We start from the raw sequence: 23,930 nt of genomic DNA on the forward strand, positions 1-23,930 counted from the left end.
CACAAACACGGAGCAGTGCCAGGTCCACGTGCCAGGAATGAATTTGCTCACTGTCATAATGTAACACCAGAAAAAAAAAAGAAACAGCAACCTAGAAATCAAGTGAAAGGATATTGGACGTAGAAAAAAAATAATTCCCTGACACTAGCAGCTGCTTTCTTAATTTGTCACAACCAGTTTGTTATGGGCCATTGATACAAAATAGAAAAACCATCCAGCACCGTGTCCCTCCTGGGTGCTTCCACTGCATAGCAGGATGCTGCTTTTAGAAAGGAAAACACAGTATTGCATTGAGGTTACTTTAGAACAATACCCATCAGGACAAAAGCAAGGGGCTCTGCACACTGGGTAGTGCCAGCAGCTGGTGGCTCCCCACAGCAGCCCAGGTTAAATGCACAGCAGCTTTCCCAGCTCATGTGGGGTTTGGCTTTGTTCCTCAGCAGATGTTTTGCTCTTGTCGTATCAGCAAATGACCTCAGTATGGAAAAAAGTCCCCTCGGAAATTTCATCCTAAAGGAATGCAGTGTTGGAGGTAAATGATCCGGAGGGCAACAACTCTCTGGAGGTGCTGCTGCTTGGAGGGGTCGGACATTGCCATGGTCCTTCCAGCCTCAGCCACGCTCTGTCCATTGATTCAAAAGCCCAAAGCTGATCGTCAGACATATATCTTTATATACTTCTCACACACGCCCCCGTAAAATTATTTGTAGATATGTATTTAATTAGACACAGAAACGAGGGCCAAAAGGCGCTGTATAAACAAGCAGCACAATTAACTCTTTGTCTTCCAGAATGAACGGCTCAAAAAAGGAACGTGTCCCAACATCATTAGAACCAATCCCCAGCTGCAGTAAAACCACTACGTGCTGTCCTTACACACATCTCACACAGTCTGGTGCAAAGTAAACCCGAAACAGAGGGCAGCACCTCCAACCCCAGATTTCAGCCTCAGATCATGCCTCAGTTTCCCAGGAGCTGAGAGCAGACAGGGCAGCATGCTCCTCCTCCCCCTGCATGGCCAACAGTGAAAGAGAAACCTGACCCATTTCTCCTAAGACCTCAAGCTGATTGCAAAGTAAAGGTGAAAACAAGTCCAGCGTTGCATCTAGCAACCCCTGCCCAAACTGCAACTGTTGGTGCAAGCTTCACTTCCCAGCTTCTCAGCTTCACTCGTGTTGCTCCCATCCCAGCATTCAGCAGGGTGAAGGTGCAAAACAATGGGGCGAGCTGAAAATGAGCCTCATGCCCCAGGAGCACAGCCAAGCCCTGATGTAAGAGGGAGAAGAAAAACGGCATGGGAGTAAGAACAGGAAGAAATATCCTAAATATCTTCTCTTTTTTTGTTGTTGTTAAATCACAAAGGTGTCCATCACTCCCTCAGCAGCTCTCAGACATGATCTGCTGCCAGATTAGTGTGCTGCTGTCTTTAGAAAGAAATCAGCCTTTCCACAGCACACGGAGTGAGAGCTGAACAGCAGCCAACTTCAGGAGAAGCCATTTCACAGAGGGGGATTTGGTGCTGGTTTTCTCCCTGGCATTGATTTGCTGCCTGCATCGGCACGATTCAAGGAAAGAAGCAAAGGTGCTTTCACATTTCCCTTCTGGCTCTGCAGGTTGACCATGAGCACCTGCAACAGCAAAGCACCCATCCAGCACCAGGTCCCACACAGAGGTTGGATTTGTAAAGTGAATTTGAGCTTTTTTCCAGTAGCACCACTGCTGTCGCAGGGCTGGGAGCAATGGGATGCTCTGATGGAGAGGGTGGAAAGAGAGCTGCAAGCAGGATGAGGTTTGAAGGATGGCATCCCACAAGGTTGTGAGATGCTGTGCCTCAATCCAGTGTGGGAGAAGTGTCACCAGGTTCCATGCTCACCCCATCCCCAAGCACATGGGGAGTCAGGCTGCATGCATGGGGAGTTGCTGTCCTCCCCACAGCCGCTTCCCTTATTTGGTGCTCAGGAGCTCAAATCCTGTACGGTTTCCAAGAAGTTGCCATGGCAATGAAATGCAACTCAGAATGATGTCTTTCTGGCTCCTTGCCCCTTTCTCCTCCTCTCTCTGTCCCCTTTCCTGAAACCAGCCTGGGTTTAGTGCTGGGCTGGGCTCCCTGCCCTGCTGCACCAGCTCACTGGGTTGCCCCAAATGCAGCAGGATTGAGGCCAAAGAACTCGTAACATGCCACAGAGGAGACACCTCCCCTGCAGCATCATTGGAGCCACCGCTCAAGGGGCTGTGATGATCCCATCGCTTGGCAGGGAGTGCCTCAGTCTTCCAGCACAGTGCAGAAAAAGCATCATTTCATCTCATTATTCCTGTTCCTACTGATTAAGGTAACTTTATCTGGTGGAGTGGTGGAAACTTGATTCAAATAAACACTACACGCAGCTCTGCATGGAGACACCACTGCACTGGGGACCAGAAAACTGGGGCTCAGGGGAGCCCCAAGGTGGTTTTCCCTTCCTGACAGCAGCAGCCCCATAGAGGAGCCCAGCACTCAGTCCCTGCAGAGGTCAGATGGCCTCAGAGCTGCGGCAGTTCTCAGCCCCAGCAAAGGACAAGCACAGCCTTGGGGTCACGTTCCCAATCAGTGGGATTCTCCCCCACTCCGGCCACGTGGGAGCTTGGCAGGAACGAATGAGTCATGGCCGGCCCCGGTTTTTACCATTTATAGTCAAAGCGAGTGCGAAGCCATCGCCGGGTCCCTGGGGAGTGCAGCTCCGGCCCCTGGAGCTCCCAGCCCAGCCCTGGCCTTTACTATTTTCCTTTCATTTACATTATCTCCAAGGTCATCTCCAACAGGGTAACCGGAGCCTGATGGAATTTCATCCTACTTATACCAAAAAGGCCCCTTGAGTGGTCAGCACGTCTTCCCGGGCCCCTGGGACCACATGGCTTTGGGACAGCACGTGCAGGGCTGGTGCCAGGGGACCGAGTATGCCCTCCTGGTTTGGGGAGGGATATGTGCCGGGAGCAATGCTCCCCAAGAGGGAGTCAAGGGACTGGGATGCTGTGTCCTTCCAGGGTTACCTGTGGAGTTGGGGGCTCTACCTTCCTCTTCTTCTTCTGGTTCTGCTTGTTCGTTCTTGGGTAGACTATCAGCATCTCCAGCCACCTGTGGGCAAAGAAGAGCAGCACATGAGATGTGTGCTGACAACAGCAGGCAGGACAGGAGCAATACTCGCTCCCAGGTGTGGGGAGTAAGACAGTGCTCCCTGCACTGCAGGGACTCTGATCTCATCACCAGGCAGATACAGGCTGATGCACTCCAGGACAGGCTGCCCATAAGCCATCCCTTTGCTTCCTCCAGAGACATGGAGCAGCAGCCCCCATCCCAAACCCCCACACCAACGGTTGGTAGTCGGGCTGTCAGTATTATCCTGAGCTGGAGCTCAGCATGCAGACGAACTCACCCCTCTGAGCTGGGCTGGAGTACCATGATACCCAGCAACCATCCCAGACTTGGGAGAAAAGCAACTCGCAGAGCAGGGCAGCAGGGGAGGAAGGACAGAGAACAGCTCCAGGCTGCTTTGGCTCAACACCACTCACTGCAAGAGAGAGGTCACGGCCGAGGGTAGCACAGGGCAGGGATTCAAGGATCCTGAAAGCCAGCCGAGAGCTCCAGAGCTACCAGAGGGCCTTCTCCCTCCAGAGCTGCTAACACCAGCACGCTGCACACAATGCACTTTTGTCTGAGAAAGAGCAGCATGAACTCAGCCCATCCCGCACATGAGCCTCTCACTCAGGGCACCCTCTCTGGCTCTCCCACAGCCACTCCTGCAACTCGGGAAGCTTAGAGAGGATCTGCAGTGCTGGAAAATGCTTGTGCTTCAGACTTCAATGTTTTGCCCTCCTGTTCCCCCCACTTCGCACGCTGCTGCTGTAAAGCACTTTGAGATGACCACATCAAGTGGGTTTTGGTTAAGCAATAAATGCCAGAAGCATGCAACAAACGTAAAACAAATTCTCCCCTAGCTGGGGAAATCTCCCTGTCGTGCTGCAACTGCAAATGAAACCCGCTTGGCTTGGGCCCAGAGCGAGACTGCTTGGGGATGATTAATGCTTGCAGTCAGGAGCAAACGCGCTGCTTCAAAATCTAACGCCGGGCCAATGAGCAATAAATCAGCCCCACCTTGCTCTGCAATGCTGCTCCCTCGTGCTGCTGGCAGGACAGGAACAAAGGCTGAGCTGTGAATGGGAGCGTGGGGAGAAGAAGAACGCAGCAGGGCATGAGGAATCATACTTTGGGGTATAATCATTGCATCCACCCTGCCAGCCCCCCTCTGGTGTCACTCACACTCATTGGTCTCAGTGGAGTAGGGAACTTTTGTCCCATGCCAACATTCATCTAAGCAAAAGCCCAAGTTTTTGCCAGAGAAATGCCTATTTCAACCACTGCTTACTAAAATGGGGGAGTTACAACCAAGGAAAGTGCATGGAAATAGAAATTGTTCCAATGGGATGCACCAGCTCTGTTGGTGCCAGGCTAGGAAGCATACAGGAGGTACCATGCCTCCGGACAGATCAGGAAGAAGATGTCAGGGGATGCTTCTAGATCAGCATCCAGCACTTGAGTTGGAGAATCTACCGCCATATGTTCATGTTAAGTGGTCTAAAGTGACCTAGGAATGATGGCCTTGAGAGGTAATGAGCAGCTGGGGAGCTCTAGGATCTGAAGCTCCCTGCAGTGGCTGAGCCTCTTCAGTTACTGGCTCTGCAAGGTGTACAGATGTTGGAAAGTCTCGTGGCACAGCACAAAGGAAGGACTCAAATCATCCACTCAAGCTGCTGCTCATGCTAACCCCATGAATCTGGCAGCTCAGGGCTTGCTAGCACTCCTGCCCTGCTACAGGTGGAAGGGATCCGCCAGGCCAGGATGCAGGAAGGGGAAAGAAAAGCCAACCTTGCCAAAAAGGAGGAGAAGAAGAGGGGAGCTGAGTGCCAGGCAGCACTGACAGCCAGCCCCGGGTCTGCCTGCACTCACCCGCTGATGATCTCCTTGTTCTCAGCCCGGATGAAGTGCTCTTTCTCTGGCGTTAGGATGCATAAGGAGAATTTCTGCCCTGTGCGGCTCTCCCCATCCACCACATCCGTGCACTGGTTCATGTTGATGGTGCCCTGTGGGAGCGTCGTCGGCTGCAAGGGGAAGGAAAAAAGGGATACGTGAGGAGATAGAAGCAGATGGGCACAGTGCCTTAAACCTCTCCAGGTGGACACCAGGATTCTACACACCCAGTGCTCTGTCCATAAGCAGAGCTCTGCCCATTGAAGTTAGTGAAACATGGAGATTGGGAGCATCTTCCCCAGCCAGTCACTGGGATGCTCTGCAGGGTCATGGCATGGAGGGGACCTCATTTATCTGATAGCTTCGGAAAGCACAGTGTCACCTCCTGGTCCCCCTGCCCCAAGGGGATGCAGTTAAGCAAGATGAGTGGTGGCCTCCCCAACCCAAGGGGACACGGAGGGACTTAGATCAGTGTCACTGCTGATAAGAGCTGACAGCTCCATCTGGAGCATCAGCTCATCCGATTTACAGTGGCAATGCCACATCCCTGCTGTCCCCATCCCCAGCCTGCTGTGCCCTGCTGCCAGATATGGTGACACGGGGGTCCCCCCCACCACGGCAGCTCTTTGCAGGCCAGCATGAGCCCCAGATGAGTTGGGCAGTGGGACCTCTCTGAGTTGCATGCAGCACCAAAGGAGCACCCCACACAGCCCACGGCCACCTCTGTGCCCCAGCTAGCCCCCTCTCGTCCTCCAGATGGCCAGGCCAACAGGGAGATGAGTTTTTGGCAGATGCTGATAAGATTTTTACCATGGAAACAGGCTCCAGCAAATCACATCCAAGAGCAGGGTGCAAAGGAGATGTGACCAGGGAGAGCTGCAAAAGCCCCATCCTACAACCCAGGGAATTCAGCTAGTCTCACTGAGACCCCTACCCTGGTTTATCCATATGCAGATATGGGAAATATCCCAGTTTCACCAGGAGAAAGGCTTTCCCCATGGCTGTGCCCCCAAATGGGTCAAGGAGGGAGTGTGAGCACCCCATGGAGGGAGCAGAGGTGCTGATGCCCCTGTGCTGGCACGTCAATGGGACCAACCTTACATCAGGGACATCAAAACCTCCTATTTCTGATTATGAAAACCAACATCAGCGTCCAGAAATCCTGCAGGGGGAAGGGGAAGAAAAGCCAAGCACAGCCCAGAAGGTCTCCAGCTCAGCCCCCCCTGCTCACTGCCACGGGAAGTCAACTCCTAAGAGGATTTTTTGTCTTAGACAACAAAAATAAAACCCTGCTTTCCGGTAGCTATAAAAACCCTACGGAAAAACTTTCTCCCAGCTCCAAGTGGAGTCTTAGAAACATTTTTGTCTCCCTTGCCTTTGGCTGTGCCAAGGCCTCCAGGACCATGAACTCTGCACCGCCGCATGGGTCCAACCCCTTCCCCACCCACAGCCTTTATGCACAGGGAACACGGCCAGGACAGGGAGGAAAAGAGGCTGGGGATGGCTCTAGGAGGCACCCCTGCACCTCATAGCTCTGGGCAGGAGACAGAACCTGACAGACAAGCAGCCTGGCTCGCTTGGGATTTAAATCCCTTTACATCTATTTATTTCCTTCTTTGCTGCTGATGCAGGCACTTTGAAACCAAGCGAGATGCAAACAAGGTGGAAGCACACACCAAAGCAAATGGCACCAAAAGCACAGTCAGGACGTGGCCCCCTGGGCAAAGACAGAGCTCTGCTGCAGCACCTGGGGAGAATCCAAAAGGAAATCCTAAATTCTGTGCTATGGGGAGCAAACCCACGAGGCTTTGCACTCTGCTCATGTATCCACTGGAACAGGTGATGCTCAGAGCCAGACCATGCCCAGCCCCAGCACCCCAACATGGCAAACTTGTGTACCACACACTCCCTACCTACTTCCCATGGTGTGTGAGGAATGAATATGGAGGGGAACGGAACAGAAAGGAGAGAAAGAGGGAGCAGAAGCCTTTTAGGAGCCCTGCAGAAGAAATCCCAGCCTTGGAGGCACAGCGCCCGTGCCCACGCCATGCTCCCAGGCCGTTACACAACGTCAACTTGGTGAAATCTGGAACATAACCTTTAAAGAAAGGCGATGGGGCAGGGGGAGGAGGAAACCAAACAAAAGAGACATTTTACTTTCTGCCAAGAACTAGGAGGGGAAAAAAAAAAAAAAGAAAGAAAAAAGAAAGAAAGAAAAAAAAAAAAACAAAAAAAAAACCTACCATTTGTCTATCTCGCATGGCAGGCTGGTTGCCTTGGCACCAGAGCCTGGCTGGCCCGGAGGAAAGATGGGGGCTGATTGCTCCCCACGGCCCTGCTCCTCTGTCTGGCCCCAGTGTGGCACATGAAGGGCTCTGGTATGGGACTGCCCTGCTCAGGCTCCCAGCACTGCCCCAGATTAGCAGTGAGTTGGGCACACCTAAGGGAGAGCATCCAGGCTGCCTCCATAAATGCTTCTTGACAAATGTTAATTCTCTGAGCTAAAATATTCATGAGGATGGCTGCCGAGGAGCAGGCTGCTCATCCACAGTGCTCTTAAGTGCTCTGCAAAGGGAGCTGCTAAAAGCATTGCCTGTCCCTGGTGCTCAGCCCCACGCTCAGGGTGGGAAGTGAGCGGGACACGGTGTGGGATGGAGCAATGCACAAAGCATTGCATGCTTCCTGCCACTAGGCACAGAATGCTATCAGTGTGGCCACAATGCAAGCAGAGTTCTGCTGCGGGAGGATTTTATTACACTTATAGATCATCTAGCAGGCAGAGAATCCTGGATTTACACCAAGGTGGATGAAAATGACCTCTCCAAGCTCTGCACAGGATGCATGGGAGCAGCCATCCATCAAAAGAGAGCAAAGGTTGTGCTCTCCCTCCTGCACCTCCCTGCACCTGGGAGAGCTGCCCATCCTCTGCAGCTTCCAGCCACTCACCACCCCAGCAGGTGGGCAGGTATCTACTTTCAGCACACCTTTCTCACCTGCAGGCTGCCCGTATGGGCAGATATTGCTCATGGAAACAGCTGAGAAACCTCCAGCAGGCTCAGACCCTGAGGTCACCCCCTCAAGGAACACGCTCAAAGCTCAGAGGACGAATGTGCGTGCCTTGTGCACGCGTGTCCCTGCACACCAGGCCCCTGCACAACACTCCCAAGCCTTCACCAGGAGATACAACAATTTCAGCTCTGCTTTCACCAGGCGGAAAGAATTTTCTTCCTCCCCCCAAACCCCGGAGCAGTTTGGGGAGGGGGCACGGCGCACGGATCGGGCAGGAGAGTTCAGCCAGGGGCCACTTCTCCACAGAACCAGTGTTTACGTCCACCGACAGCGAGTCTAAACACACAGCAAGGCCACGAGCCGGCTGTGAGCACCCCGGGCTCCTCACCCACCCGGTGCCATGCACCAACCCTGCAGGCACCCAGACAGAGTGCTGGGGACCACACATCCCCTCCACATCCCCATCCCCAGTGGGCGCCTGCCTGGGGAGCGAGTGCCGGAGCGGAGTGGGAGGCTGGAGCTGGCTTGTCCTGGCCTTATAAGGCGATTCTTGCGCTGTGCATGCAGCTCCCAGCTGCTCCCCACCCCAAAGCGGGGTCTGGAGCTGGCAGCCAGCTCCTCGCCTGCCTCCTTCCTGTTAACCTCTTTCCTGCTGAAGAGCCTCCGAAGGGTCATGCATGGCTGGGATGGCTGCAGACTGTCCCCGCAGGCCACACAAGTGTCAGCACAGGGAGGGATGGTCGGTGAGTGTCCCTTACCCACCTGGGATGGTCACCAGGCGGTTACCCGTGCACATCTCCATCTCCAACCCTGCTGGAAGGGAAGAAGGACAGAAGATGCAGAGAGCATTGACACCACGCTGAGGACGAAAGTGAGGTCCCAGCTGGGCTGTGGGTTGAGTGGAAGCTCCAAGCTTCCTGAATTGGCCTTTCATGAACCAGAACTTCATGGAACAAACCAAACCGTGGTCAAACTCCCCATCCCACAGCCCTGCCAACACAATCCTATCTTTACGCCCCACTCCCCCGACAACACGGATACACAACGAGGGCAATCAGAGTTTCAAATGCAAAATGTCCTCCCCACCCTTATGGGAAGGAGTGGGGGAGGGCAGGATACCGATCTGACCCCATCTGTGTGCAGCTGCCAGCATGGCATCTCCCTGCAGCAAAGGCACCCAGTCAAAAGGGAAGGAACTATCTGTGGTATTCAATGGGCTGTCACGGCAATCAGCACGACAGCAAAAACCCAGTGAGACTGCTCCCCAGGACCCAACAGCACAGCAGGGGATGAGGAGCTTGGAAGAAAGGAACGCAGCTGTTTTGGGGGGTGGGAGGGAAAGGGGGATTCCATCTGCATTTGGCAAACTGTGCTTTAAATTGTACAGTTCCACACTGGCCATGCAACTCTACCATGAGGGAGCTACAAGCCGCTGCCATGACGGATAGGAGTCCTTGCAAGCACCCAGAAGTAGAAAAACTGGGAAGGGACCACCGCTCAGTTTGCTCAGGATCCTTAAGGAAGCTACAAAAAGGTGCAAAAGGCACTTCACTAAAAAGAGCATCACTGCCTGGGAAACAGCTTAGGAAATGAACCCAGGTGAAGTTTGCTTGCTGCTTGGTTTTGGAGCCAGCTTTCTCACCGAGCAGGAAAATCACTGCAGCTGGTTTAGGCTCCAATGTCATTTGGAGCAACAAGTACTGCTAGAATGATTCCCAATGTCTTCTTCTAGGGCCACCCTCACTGTGGCCTAAAGGCTCTTGAGATGCCACCAGGCAGCACAGGGACGTACAGAGGCACGCAGACCAGGCTGAGACAGCCAGCCACAGGGGTGACAGGACTAGGGGAAGCTCAGGCAGGAGAAGAGAGGGGTTCTGATGGTTGGCCATGCAGGATTCAGTTCCCAGAGCCATATTTCCCCTTGGGACACTGCCACAGGGCTCTGCAGGTGTCTCATCACAAGGACAGACCTGCAGAAATCTGGCACAAGCCCTACACACCACCCCACTGCACATGGCACCAGGGTAGGAATGCTGAGCAACTTGGAAAGATCAAGGCCAGGAATTTGGGAGCTTTTTGTCTTCTCTGAACCACCAAGGATGGACACGGCCAAGGTAAGAGCTGCCCAAGGAAAGCAGTGTGGTCAATTCAAGTCCCCAAATGTTCCTAAAGTGAATCTATCTCCTTTCTAGCCTAGAGGGGCTGAAGGGACAAGTCTCCTGGTCAGCAGCTGCTGTGTTCTTCCACACCTCACCAGCCACACAATGCATGACTTCCCCCAAACTCTCACCTTCACTGAGGACCATCAAGTCTCGCATGAGCATCACCAACTGCAAACAAGGCTAAAACAGCCCCTAGAGATCAACAGTCCCAGATCTGCTGGAAGCTGAGGCAGCTCCCACAGGCGCAGATGCTCCAGTGGAAGTTGTTGAATCCTGCCAAATTAGCCTGGAAAGCTCATTACTCCCCAGTGCTCTTCTTATGAGCCCTGCAGAACTTCCTGCTGGGCTGGGAATACCACAGGGCTGGGCTCCCAGGGCTCGGGGGTCTCCAGCTGGAGCTGCAAAGTGGGAGTGGGCCAAAGAGCAGAGAAGTGATCCGGTGCTGGTGCAGGGAAGGGGCATGAGCCCAGGGAGGTTTCTCCAATCCTCCTGCCTCAGCCTGCACACCGCATTAACAGCCATGAAAGCAAAACGTCCCCTTCCTGCACACATCTGCTCAGTCCATAATCCTCGCTGTCCCTCCCCTAATGGGAAAGCAGCCAGAAAAGCAAACCAAACCCCTAATTATATCCCAGTAGCTCCCCAGCACCCTGGCAAATTTTATTGATGGAATTGCATCAGGGCTGATGAAATGAAGAGGAAAGGGCTGAGGCGCTTCAAAATCCCACCCTTTCTCCCCACCTGCAGCATCACAAAAGGGGGAAATCCTGCACAAGTGGAGGGTGCTTGGGACACAGCCAAAATCCACGTGCATGCCAGGGACCCCATCATCAATGTGGCAAAGGGAATGCTGGAAGCATCAGCACTTGGGCACCCAGTGAGGAGCAGGGGCAACCACAGGGTGCAGCCCATGTCCCCCAGGCAATACATGGCCATGAAATACCCCTGGGGGCCCAGCAGAGAGGTGGCAGTTTGCAAGGCATGGTGCTATACGTGCAGGCAAAGAACCCAGATCCTGCTGGAAGGAGGTGAGGGGTGATGCTGGGGCTGTGCACGTGATTACCTGCAGTAATTATACCTTGCAGCACGTCTAGCCAGCTGCTCTATCCTTCTGCCTGTCTGCAGCCAGACAAGCAACTGCAGGGAAGAGTCCTTTCTGCAGCTCTGAAGGGACACAGCCTAACAGAAAGGTCTTGCAGAATATTTAATAGCAAATGTACATTCACACAACTACCATGTCTGGCATGTATGAGCAGTGTTTTGTTTTTTTTTTTCCCTGCCTTACCCATGTTGCAGCCTATGATAACTCAGGTAGCAAGGAGCCATACACTCTGCCTGGGAATTCTCATTTTTCCTCAGAAATGCCTCCAACAACACTGAGCAGCAGAGGAAGACCTCAGCAAAACCCCTGTTCTGGGTAATGCTGAGCAAAGCTGCTTCCTAAACCTCACCAAGACCTCAGCTCATCTCCACACAAGTTTTAACCTGACCACGTCCCTTCTACACAGACTGATGAATAACGCATGGCCAGGGTAAACCAGAAATCTCATATTCGTAATCGTTACCATAACAGAGAAGCCAGGGCTGCAAATAAGTGATTTATTAACCCCAAACAGTGCTGCTGCTTCAACAGAGCGCACACCTCGACTCCAAAACCACCAGAGGAAAGTTTGCTCCCGATCCACAGCACGGCCCCACTGAGCCCCCCGCTCACAACACACCTCCCCACCCCCAGGAGCGAGGTTGGAGGCAGCCTTCCTCCTCCTCTTCCTCCTCCTTTTCCTCCTCAGGGGCCACCACAAGGATGAATGGTGGTGGGAAGCCCACACCCCCACGCTTGCCCGCGGCTCTGGCCGCTTTCTCAGGCATTCCAAAATTTGGCCAGAGCCTCTTTTTGCAGCGCTCCCCCCTCCGCCCCATCCCAAACCCTCAGCTGGACGCCAGCCTAATTGACTATTTATTTATTTCTGCATTTTCCCAGCTCTCTGCACACACTGGCGCAGGGTGGGGGGATGCTGAGGCTGGCTCCCAAAGCAACCCCCCCCCCCTCCCAGAAACAAAACAAAAACCACAGAGGCACGGGATGGGCCCCCCCCATCCCCATGTTCCCTGGAAGATGAGAGGAAGCCAGGAAGGGGGGTGGAAGCAGTGGGGGGGGGGGCAGGAAAGGGGGATGCCGGCAGCACTGCCCACCCCTTTGCTTTGTGCACATGTGCTCGGGGAAATTAAAAATAGCTGTGTCCAAAGAGTGGCTGCGAGCCCCACAAAGAGCATGTTGAGCAGAGGCAGCTGCAAGCTATTTGCTGCCCCTGGTAATCAGCAGCTCAGCTTGCTGAGCCCCCCCTGGCCCCTGCCTCCCCTGCCAGAAGCTGCTGCTGCCTCTCTCCAACCCGCATATGTCATGTCAGCAGGCACCGAATGCAGGATCTCTTTGGAAAAGAAATAATAATAATAATAATAATAATAATAATAATAATAATGGAGCTTGCTTTGATTTCCAAAGCAGCTTTGCCTTGTTAGAGACACATCCCCTCGGAGCTGTCACACAGCTGGCTGTGTCCCACTGGAGCAGGTCAGGGTGCCCCATGCCACCAGCAGAGCAGGACCCTCACTGGGGACAGGGATGTGATGGCTGCTGGGTTCCACTTCTCCAAGGGAGTGCTTCAGTGCAATGGGAAAACAAGTGCTTGAGTTCAGAGCCACCCAACACACTGCCCAGGGCATCCTGGTGGTCCTCGAGGACCTCAGCTGGTGGCCCTGGTGAGACTAGAGGAATTACAGCAGCCCTGCAGTGTGAGCAGCTGGCCCAGGGCTGTATCACAGCCAATGCATTCCACAGCACCAAACAGCAGTGGGACAAAAACATGCTGCTACCACTTCCTAGGGTTATGTTTTCCCCTCAGTAAGCTGGGATGGCTAATTCATTAAAAGGGGAGCAGACAGGGCTTAAAATATGGCTTTGTTTGGGAAGGCACTGAAATGCACCTTCCCAAAGGCTTCATGGTTTGTTTCCCTATTGCCATTCAACAAAAAAAGCATCTGAAGCAATTGCCAGCAGTAAACCCCAGTGCTCCCATCTGCTGGCTGTCCCCAGAGCAATGGGACCAGACCAAAGCCAGGTCAGAGGCCAGCAGGGATGCAAGGGATGGGGACACGTGAGGGTAATTGTGTGTTTGGCAATTAGCTGTGTCATTTCACCATCAGCTCTAACATCTTCCCTGCTAAATGCCACCAGAGGCGGGTTTGATTTCTGCACTGACATTTAGCAGCACATCACGACTTGTCTTCCACCCAGCTCCTGCTGTCAGGCTGGAGGTCACAGTGTGAAGCCCAAGTCACAAAAAAGAAACCCCATCTCTGCTCAGTGCCTGTATCGTTCCATCTCCCTTAAACTACACAGAGGGGATTTAAAATCCAGCCGTTTCCCTCGCTGCTCCTGCACGTCTCTTCTAAATGAACTGGTTTGCTAGCTCTCAAGAGATAGAGGAGCAGAACAAAAAGTAAAAAGGACAGAGCCACTTGAAGCTGGGCTCATTTCTCATCCTCAGAGCCATTCCAGCTTTGCAGCCAGCTCTGCAGAAGACAATAAGCGCTGCACTGTTTCCAGGAAGGAAGCACCTGGGCCAGGTCATCAAAGCTGCAAGCTAACGAGGAGGTCACTGGCTGCATCCTGCTCTCCCAGCTCCACATTTCTGCTAACTCTCCAAACCTCCCACCCTTCTGCTGGGACCCAGCTCAGGCCTGACTTCAGCAGGTAGTTCTTGGTAGCTTCCAGGTTTTTCTCCCAAAAAGCAATACTGGGCATTAAACACAACATTCACCAAAGGCCTCTGAGCTTTGCTGGGACCATCACCCACCTCTACGCCTCCTGCAGAGCCATCGTGAGAATCATACAGAATGAGTGGGTTGGAAGGGACCTTAAAGATCACCCAATTTCAACCGTGCCCCCACCAGCCAGGCTACCCAGGGCCCCATCCATGGCTGTGGGCACCACCACGGATGGGCACCCATCACTCTGGGCAGCAGTGCCACGTGCTCTGACAAGGCTACTCTTCATCCTTTGCATCCCAACATCACTGATCCCTCCCTTTCCCAACAATCCTGGAAGAGAACACATTGCTCCTCCTGGATCTTCCCAACGCTTCCCCATTTCTAATGCAACCTTTTCACACAAGCACTCAACATCCCATGCAAATCCTCCCTACACAGCACCTTCCCCCCCCCAACAAATGCATTATCTCCCTTTCTCTTCCCACCACTGCTGCCCATCTTGCAGCTGCTCTGCTCCTCTCCCTTTTCGTCTCAGCTTGTTGAAATCCGAAACGCGCTCTGATTCCAGCCAAAAGCTCTTCATGCCGAACAGAAACTGAAAGTCTCCAAGATCTGGCGAGCAGAGGCAGCAGCAAAACCATGTCTGCAGGGGGAAAAGCCGCGTTGCAAAGGGAGCATGGGCTCACCCAACCCTGTGCTCCTCAGCGGAGGGGGCAGGGCGAGCCTGGAACTGCTTCAATGGCAAAAAAACGGGTGGAAAAAAAGTAAGGATGGAGGGGCCAGGATGTTGAAGGTTCGTTTTTTAATCCCTGCCAATGAATTTCCATTCCGTGCCAAGACTGAAGTAAATCGCTTTGATCTAACGAGGAGGAAAAAACACACGCAGACTCCCTTGGCTTCTCAGAATATTGGTGACAAAGGAGGGGGAGCGAGGACAAAAATGAACATGGTACAGATCTGCCGAGGGTGACATTTTTAAATGTGCCCTTTTATTTCTGAAGAAAGAAAAATTGGGGTGTGTTGGGGAGGTGGTCGATTAGGAAACAGTGATTACACGCAGCTACGCATCATCACGCTTGGACATCCCTCCTGCCTGGGTCCCTCTCTGTCACTGGGCTGTGTTCTCCCACCCACAGCTCCTGTGCAGGCTCCTAGGGGCAGAGAGCTGCAGGGTTCCTGCTGTGACCCCAACCCCTCCCATGCTGGGGATGGGCACAAGGAACCATGCCCATTGGTTCTCCAGCCCACCCAGGAGATGCTCTCACCTTGGCATTACCCACAGCCCAGCAAGGGGTAGGACTGAGACCACTGCCCACCCCGTGCTGCCTTTCCACCACACCATTCCCATGCAGCAGGGCTCTATTAATAGACCTACAGCTAATTATAGGCAGCAGTCATTGCAACAGAAAGGGGCAAACGCTCTGCAGTCGGACCGCACTTGCTGTTGGATGCTGTCCACTTTCCACCCCCCTCTGACAAAAGGTGCTGGGATGAGGCTGCTGGGACAGAACCATGGCATGGGTTCCTGCTCCTCCCCTCGGGTACCAGCAGAGCCCCAGGCTGGGACAGGACAATGGGCTGAGGGCTTCAGGATGTCTGAAACCAGAGAGGGCAAAGTACCAAAGCTCTGTACTCCTCCTGGGTGCCTCTTTCACCTCCAGAACAATGCCCTTGGTGCATTTGGCTTAGCTTAATTCCTGGAGCTTCTTGGTCCTTTAACTTCAAACTATGAGGAAATAATTCAGAGAGGAAAGTGGGGAACACAGCTCAGGGGACCACGGTGCAAGCAACCAAGAGGCTGTGCAGTATGGAATGCAACCCTGAGCAAACCCTGAGCACCCAGCCTCTGCCGATGGGAGTGAGGAATGCGTGCAGGTTGGAGCAGGCTCAGCTTCCCCAGGGCTCATGGAGCTGGGAGCAGCCTGCTGGCACGCTGCTGCACACCAGGGCTGGAGGAAAAGGAGATGGGCACACACAGGATTCTTTCTCCCTGCAGGGTCCTGGTGAGCCCCGTGTGCACTGATGCTGGAGCACAGAGAGTGGGGTGCTTGAGGCTGGCTGCTTTTTGTGGGTGCATTGCAACTGTTTGGGTCAGTTGTAAAAACAGCACGCAGCCACCTGTGGCTGCAAACTAGAAAAAGAAGGGAAAAAAAGCAAAAAAAGAGGGGGGAAAAAAAAACAACAAAACAGCCCCAGTCTGGCCAGTGGCTCAGCAGGGGATTGCAGTGCCAAAGCAGACTTCTCAGACCTCTCTGCTTCCAAACCGGTGCCTTTCCCACATGCATGCCCCCTCCCACTGATGGGATTTGGGCAGTATTTGGGGCTCCTGGTGCACAGAGGAGGTTCCAGGTGCTTGGCCCATCCCTGTGCTTGCGGCATCTGCTCTCAGTGCACCCCTGGGTCATCCTCAGAGCTCCCCTCAACCCCAGCAGTGAGCTGTGGGATCCCAGCACGGCCCTCTGCCCCGCTCCACTGTTGCAGAACAGTGGCTCATTAGCTGCTGACCCCAGCTCAGAACCAGATGTGCCCTTTGCTGATGGTCAGGGGGAGGAAGAGGAGGCCAGCACTGCCAATGGAGAGCTCAGCCCCAACCCCCCGCATCCTACGCCTTCCTCCCCTCCTCATTTTCAATAAAGCAGAAATTGCCAAACCCACACAATTAATGTCTAACAGGTTCAAGGCAGAGCAATTCAATCCACCTCCTGGGAGGTCCCTGCCCAGCTGCCGTCCAGCTCCCAGCACACTGCTGTGTCCCCCCACCACGGGACCTCCAGGAGCACAGCGAGGGGAATCATTCCTGCAATGGAGATCCCTCCCTGAGCAAAACAGCAGCAACCCCCTGGGAAAAGCCCTGGTTCTGCTGTGGAGCCATAGGCACAGATGAGATCTCAAGGACAAACCAGTGTCCCCTCACAATTCCAGTCCAAGGTGGGGGGCAAGAATGGAACTTAGTCTTTGCATCCCACATGGGATCTCTGACCTGCACTCAGCCATTCTCCATTACTCAGTCACCCCTGCCTGCTGCTGTGGGATCACAGAATCACCAAGGTTGGAAAAGGCCCCTAAGATCAGGTCCAACCATTGACCCATCCCCACCATGACACCAAACCATGTCCCTCAGTGCCACATCTCCACAGTTCTTGAACACCTCCAGGGACAGTGACTCCACCACCTCCATGGGCAGCAATTCCAATGCCTGACTTCAGAGAAGGCATTTTTCCTAACATCCAACCTGAGCCTCCCTTGACATGATGGGAGAGGGTCCCAAACCCATCAGAGCCACGATATTATCTGAGCTACACACTGGGAACCACCATAGGGGAACCTGCAGCACACACCAGAGCAAAGCAAATGCAGGGAAGTGCCTGAGGAAGCTGATGCTCTTAGTCACAAGGGACAGCAGGGGGTGATACTGCTGTCACATTCTGGGTCTCATCCCAAGGGAATCAGCTCCTCCCTGCTGGCAGTGCAATGCTGCCCTGGCATGGGGCACACTGCAGGCAGGGATGCTCTGGTGCCACAGGCATTAGCAGAGCTGGCACAAGGACGTGATCTGCAGAAAGGTCAGGGGGGTATTTTTACACCATGTGTCAGACCCCTGCTCCCCAGGGGAGCAGCTCCATCTCCTCCATCTATGGCCACTGTGAGGACACTCCCTGCCCTCTTCCTGTGGTGCTCAGTGCAAGGAGCCAGCAGGAGAGGTAACACTCCCCTCACACGCCCTTTTTGCTGGTTTTTTTTCCCCCCACTTTTTTTCCCTCCCAGGCAGCCCAAGGGACTGCACGATGCTCCCCCAGCCCTCAGCACATTCTCCTGCAGCATGAGAACATGAGGGCACAGCATGCAGCTGAGGCACTGCCTCTGCTCCTGCCCAGGGGCAGCAGTGCCACGGGCAGTCATGATGGGACGCAATACAGCAAAAAACCCTACAAACATTTCCCAACTCTCTCCTCAAGGCATTTCTCTGTGCTTTGTTTGTAGGACACCAAACAGCAGCCCAGCACAGGTTGTTGTCACACTACAAATGCATCAAAAGCCTCCGCAGCTCTGAATGGAGATGTTTAAATTATTTACGGGACTTGGAGCAACCCCAAGAAAAAATACAAACAAACAACAGAAGGCACTGCTCTGGAGAAATGCTCTGCACTCCTACACCCCACCCCACGTGCACGCCCTGCACCCCAGTGCACCCGGCTCCACGAGCCTCTCACCCAGGTGCGTCCCAGCACACGGGATCAGGCTGTGCTGTGCCAAACCCCATGCAACCTGCTGTGTGCTTCGTTTTGCCAATAGGCAGCCACAGGTGGGCACAGCAGGGCTGACCTTCCCCAGGCTCAGCAGCCCACTTGGCTGCTTGCAATGGATGGGAGAGCTGCTTTCCTTCCTCCTTCCTCCTTTTGCTCCCAGAGCAGTGCGGGTGGATGCGGCTCCCAGGAAGGATGAGCAGCACGAAGGCGTTCCGCGCTCCTCCTGACCTACTTTACACCAGCACCACACACAGCCTCCTCCCCAGGCACAGCCGTGGCGATCCTCCACCACCAAACCCTCCCCAGCACCGAGCAGCAGGCTGGGAAGGAGCTGGGGGGCACCTGAGGATCAGCACTCCACACCAGTGCTGGATCTGTTCAGCACCACATTCCCACTGCTGGTTTATACCAACGCTGAGCCCTCCAACACTTGGGCTTGGCCATCCAGCTCCATGGGGCAGCACAGGACACCAGCCTGGTGCCACGCTCCATGAGCAGCACCACCACTGCAGGCTCCCACCAGCAGCGACGCCGTGGCCACGCAGCACTCACCATCTCGTCGAGGGCGTAGCGCAGCAACCCGTGCTCGTAGAGGATGAAGAACCGGCGCTGCCATTTCTGCAAGAGAAGACAGTAAAGCGAGTTACAGCACTGCCAGCCCACAGAGCTGGGGCCACAACGCAGGACATCCTCCAGCACAGCTCCAGCATGATGCAGAGCCCCCCCCCAGCCCGCACTCAGCATGGCAATGCGTACCAGATCGGAGCCCTGATCTGGCTGGAAAGGGCCTTTCTGTGCGTGCCAGCCTGTTTGCAGCCCAGAGCAAAAACTGGTTGAGCAGGCTGAAATTTGAAGGAGGGAAAAAAAAAAAAAAACAAAACCACAGATTCATAGCCCCAGTGCAGCAATTCTTATCTTGTTTTTCTCAGCCCTTCAGGCAAAGTCCAAGGTGCTCAGGGACAGCAAAACCACTGAGGTTCCAGTGAGCCACAGTCCCACGTCCCCATGAACCATGACTCCCAATAATGCCCACGTACCCTGGGCTGAACCCAGAATCCAGTGTGGGGGGAGAGATTTTTACTGGTGGCAGCAATGGAGCCTCCAGCTGCAGGAGCAGGGACACAGAGAATGCTCCAACTCTGCTCACATGGTTGCAGTGCTGCAAGGCTTGAGCTCTAGCAGCATCCCGTTTGGGCAGCTGAGCATCAAGGCACCAAAACACAACAGCAGCCAGCAGTAACATCACACTGCTTGAATGGAGCAGGTTCTGCGGTGCTCCAGCCCAGCAAACTGCATGCCCAGCAGAAAGAACCCTGCAGCAGGAAACCTCCCTGGCTTGCACAAGGGGATGGGTGCAGCGTCACCGCCCCGTCCCGTCCCACCTCCCCACAGCCACAGGGTGTCCCTTACCCGAGAGCGATGGACAGGATTGTCAAAGTCCGTTCCTTCAGGGGCCAGCAGCAGCCAGCCACCATAAATGGGTTTGGCCTGAAAGAAAAGAGCAGAGAGGGATCAGCTGGAGCTGCCACACCAGGAAGGGGCAAAGAACTCCACATTCCCACCACCTCTTGAAACACTCTGTTTAAGCTGTTCGCTTTCATTCTTCTCCTTTTTATTATTTTTTCCCTTAAATCGGTGTCCAATGCAGTACCTCCCTGAGATCCCTCCTGCCAGTTGCTGTGGTTTTGTAATGCTAAAGAAAAAAAATAAAAAAAAATAGTTTCCCCTCTGGAAAAATCCCTGTGAACAATAGAAGAAACAGCCTATGCACCAAAAACAGCCAAACGCATGGAGCACCGAGCAAGCAAAGTGGGAACAAACCAGATCAGCAGTCCTTTCACTCTTTGTAAAGCAGGAAGTAATAACAACCCCTTAAAGCCCACTGCCCCTTTTGGGGTGGCATCTCCTGGAGCATCACCTGCACCGAATGGCCCCGATGGCACTGCTGCCCCCAGCACTGCAGGGACTCACAGACCCCACACCACCCCCTGCCCACGCTGCCCCACACACAGCCCCACCCAGCGGTGCTGTGACACCACCCAGCCCTGTGCCCACGCCAGGACTTTGGAGCAGGGAGGGAAAAAAAAAGCAAAATTGCGAAATATTGAGTAACTCGAGGTGAGTCTGTGCTTGTAGGAATGGGGCACAGGGGCACTGAGCTCCCCATGAAAATCACACATGGTGAGTCCGTTCTGGAGGTGCTGTCATGGCCAGGAAGGAGGAAGAGGATGGAGGAGGCGGCACACGAAGTCCCCAACATCACCACCACAGCACCAAGCCCTCCTCTGCCCCCCATGTCCCCTTCCAACCCCTCAGAGCCACCCCTACAAGCAACCCCCACTGCACCAGACCCATACACAGGGATGAAATAACCCCATACCACCACCACTGGGATCAGAACCCCTCCTGGTCTCACCCAGCCCCACCTGACCCATTTTGCCACAACCTTTTCCAGCACCTGAAATACACAACCCTAACACAGCACAATCAGAAGACCATACTTATTCGGGCAGAAACATCCAATTTCAGATACCAAAACCAAAACAGCCACAAGGTACAAGTTAGCACCCAGCACATGGGCAGCCTGGCTCTGTCCCCCTGCACAGAAGCGCTTTTTAAAGCCAAACCCAAACAAACTGCTGCCAAAAGCGGTGCCCGGAGAGGCACAAATAGAAGGATGTGAGCACACACTGTGCCCAGAATAAATCCACTGCACCTGCATTGGGTTAAAATAAGGTCCGTGGGCACGGCTCAGAGCGAGACTTCCCTATCTGAGCAGATCCAGAGAGTAATGTTGCAGCAATCCTGGTATTCCTGGGGCGGGCAGAAGACCAGAGTCAGTTTCTCCAGTGATGAAGCCAATGGGCCGGGGGTGCTGAAGGAGCCACCTGGCCGCGAAGAGGGGCACAGGGATGGTGCTGTGCCGGGTGGGAGCCCCACAGCCCCGTGGGACCGGCAGAGCTGACTCAGGCAGCAACGCCCCAGCGTCACCGTGCCGCTTCCGGTCGCACCTTTGCGGCACACCCAGGTACCCATCCCGCCCCCCACCCTGCCTGGCCCTGCTTAGCTTCGCAGCCCGGTGGGGTGCCCTGCTGGGGGGTTGTCCTGTGCCCATCACCTGCTCTTGGGTACCCACACCCTGCTCTGCGTCTGTCTGTCCTTCAGTCCTGGTGCTCCATGGGCACGCACAGCTCCTGAGCACAGCTCCAGGACTGGGTTAATGTAGAACCCTCACACATTCCCAGCGCTGCGGGGCAGGGCCAGGTCACTCCTTTCCAACGGGCAGCACAGGGCCCTGGAGCGAGGCTGTGTGCACGTGGCATGGGGACGAGGTTTGGGGGCACGGTGGGGATGGCTCAGCAGCTGGACGTGGTGTTCTGAGAAGTCTTCTCCAACATTAATGACTCTGTGATTCGATTCTATGATTCTGTGACAGCACGCGGAGCCGGGTGATGGGGCCAGACACAGCCTGGCACCATGAGGACATTGCTGCTCCAGGTAGAGCTGAGCCATCAGCCCCAGCCCACACAGATGCACACATCTCCCCTAAAACCAAACAGCAGTAACAGCCTTTCTGGAGGCAGAAGCAATCTCATGAGTTGGGCACCAACAACAAGATCCCTGTTTGTGCTCTCCTTTCCTGGCACAGCTCAAGGGGAGGCCACCACCACCAGCCTCAAATAGGGAACCCAGGCACCTGCAGCTATGCACAGCTGATCTGTGTCTCTGAGCAAGTCGGAATGGGGAAGGTGTCACAGCATTGGGGTGGGAATGACAGCCAAGCAGGCTGCCCTCCCCTTAGCACTGCTTGCAGGAACGGATAGGTGCTGCTTTGTGCTCTGCATGCTGCCAGGGGATGCAGCAAGGACCACAGAGCCCTGCAGCACTCAGCCCACGAGGGTCCTGCAAGTGCTGCTGCTTCACCCCCCAGCAGCAACCCAAGGAGTGGTGGCAGCTGGGTAAGCAGGCACAGCAGCGTGCAGCCTCTCCCACAAAAACACATCTGCACAGCACAGCTACGGGGTGGGGGAAAGGACTCTGCAAACCTTCCCTGGGCACACAGCCGTGCCCTGCAGCAGTGCTTCCCCAGCACCGAGCAGCAGCAGCTCCGAGTGCCGGAGCGGGGATTTATCGCTTCCTCGGGTGCCACAGCAGATAAGGAGCGGCGCCGTGCAGACCAACAGCAGTGTGTAAACGTGCAAAGGGGCCGGGGCTCCCCGGTGTAGGAGTGCAGGACGTGGGGCACCAAGCATTGCCCTGCTCCCAAATTCCTGCCGGCAGCAGCAGCAGCCAGCACGGGCAGCTTTGACATTTGCAGAGAACCTTCCCCTGTTTGGTTCCAACCATTAGTGAATGACAGGCAGATTTTTGCAGCATGATACAGCGGGGGCTGCTTTCCAGGAACGAGGGGGCTTCTCCTCCCACACCAAGTAGGGGGTGGAGGTGAAAGCGTGCCCGGGACACAACCCCTCCCCTGCTGCCCTGCAGCAACACACACAGCTGGGACTTGGGGTCACACAGCCCCATAGGTGCAAAGGCACAGGGGGGGATGCATTGGGGCCAACACACTGCACCAGCCCCACTCATCCCCAGGGACATGAGCCCTCTGCCCGCACAGCTGCATCAACACAACGCCCTGAAGCAAAGTTCTGGTGCTCACACAGCTGGCAGTGGGGCACCCGGAGCTGCCGCTTCCCATCTGGCTGTTTGGTGTCCAGAACAGAAGGAAAGCAATAATGTCTAAAGGAGGGCCATGAAAATATTCAAACTCACTGCTGGGGATGGCGCTGGGAAAAGTCTGCGAGTGCCACGATCCTGCTGGGTGGTCCTTGGGGTGCCCATGCCAAAAATAAGGGCAATAAGACACGGGGAGCTGGGAGGGCGTCCTCGAGTTCCCGTTCTATGCCAGTCCTGTGCCCCCAAGGGAGAATTAAAACAACGGAGCTGCACTCTGCTCTCCTCCCCTCCGAGCCAAGTGTGATGCTGAAGTCAATTCCCATCGTGGGGCTTCATTTTCCCCATGGAACACAGGAGTGAGGGGGTCCGGGTGTCAGTGCACCCCACCAAGAAGCTGGGAAACTCCAAAATGGGGATCACAGGGAACGAGGCAGCACCACGCACTGAGATCAGGGCTCCAGCTCACACCGGGGGGAGCACAGCAACCCCCACCCGTGTTTTCCCATGGCACCCATGGGGCCGCCCCACATCACTCCGAACCCACACAAACAACTCGTGAACGGAGGGGGATTTGGGACTTAGAGCCCCGCGGCCCTTTGAAGCCCGATTACCGGGAGCTGCAGCTAATCCAGGGCTGGGGGCTGCCCCTGGGGCACCAATCCCAACCCACCAACAACGCCAAAGGTTTGCGATGGGTCACCAATGGGCAGCGGGGCTCCCGGCGTGGGGATTAAAAATCATAATGATTACCAAAATAATAATAATAATAATAGTAATACTAAAATAAATAGAAGTGGAGATGAGGAGCAGCACCATGCTGTCACACCGGGTGCCTGGAGCCCACCACACATGGGTGCTCGCAGCAGAGCACAGAGCCCAAAGCGCCGCTGGAAGCAGTGGGGCCGCGGCTGCGTGCATCACACGCTCCGGAGCCTCCATCTTACCGGGGAGCGGTGGGACCGTTCTGCCCGGGCTGCGGGGGAGAAGCCGAGTGAGATTGCAACGCTTCCCCCTGTGAAACCCCCATCCCTGGGTACAGATCTGATCCCCGGGGTGACCCTG

General features: G+C 54.7%; 1 protein-coding gene across 10 annotated transcripts in view; it reads right to left on the reverse strand.

The window, feature by feature from the left end:
- The window catches only part of MPRIP (myosin phosphatase Rho interacting protein), a 57,806-nt gene that overhangs the window by 31,660 nt on the left and 2,216 nt on the right, over positions 1-23,930 (reverse strand). For all 10 annotated transcript variants that reach the window (XM_031607020.2, XM_090151579.1, XM_090151581.1 and 7 more), the window contains exons 2-5: positions 19,602-19,679; positions 18,744-18,809; positions 4,982-5,133; positions 3,028-3,112 (exon numbers count right to left, since the gene is read on the reverse strand). In XM_031607020.2, the coding sequence (XP_031462880.2) occupies positions 3,028-3,112; positions 4,982-5,133; positions 18,744-18,809; positions 19,602-19,679 (381 nt within the window). The remainder of the gene's footprint in view (positions 1-3,027; positions 3,113-4,981; positions 5,134-18,743; positions 18,810-19,601; positions 19,680-23,930) is intronic.

This window comes from Phasianus colchicus, chromosome 16, assembly GCF_987193195.1.
Source record: "Phasianus colchicus chromosome 16, bPhaCol1.hap1.1, whole genome shotgun sequence".
In the NCBI taxonomy this organism is placed as follows: domain Eukaryota; kingdom Metazoa; phylum Chordata; class Aves; order Galliformes; family Phasianidae; genus Phasianus; species Phasianus colchicus.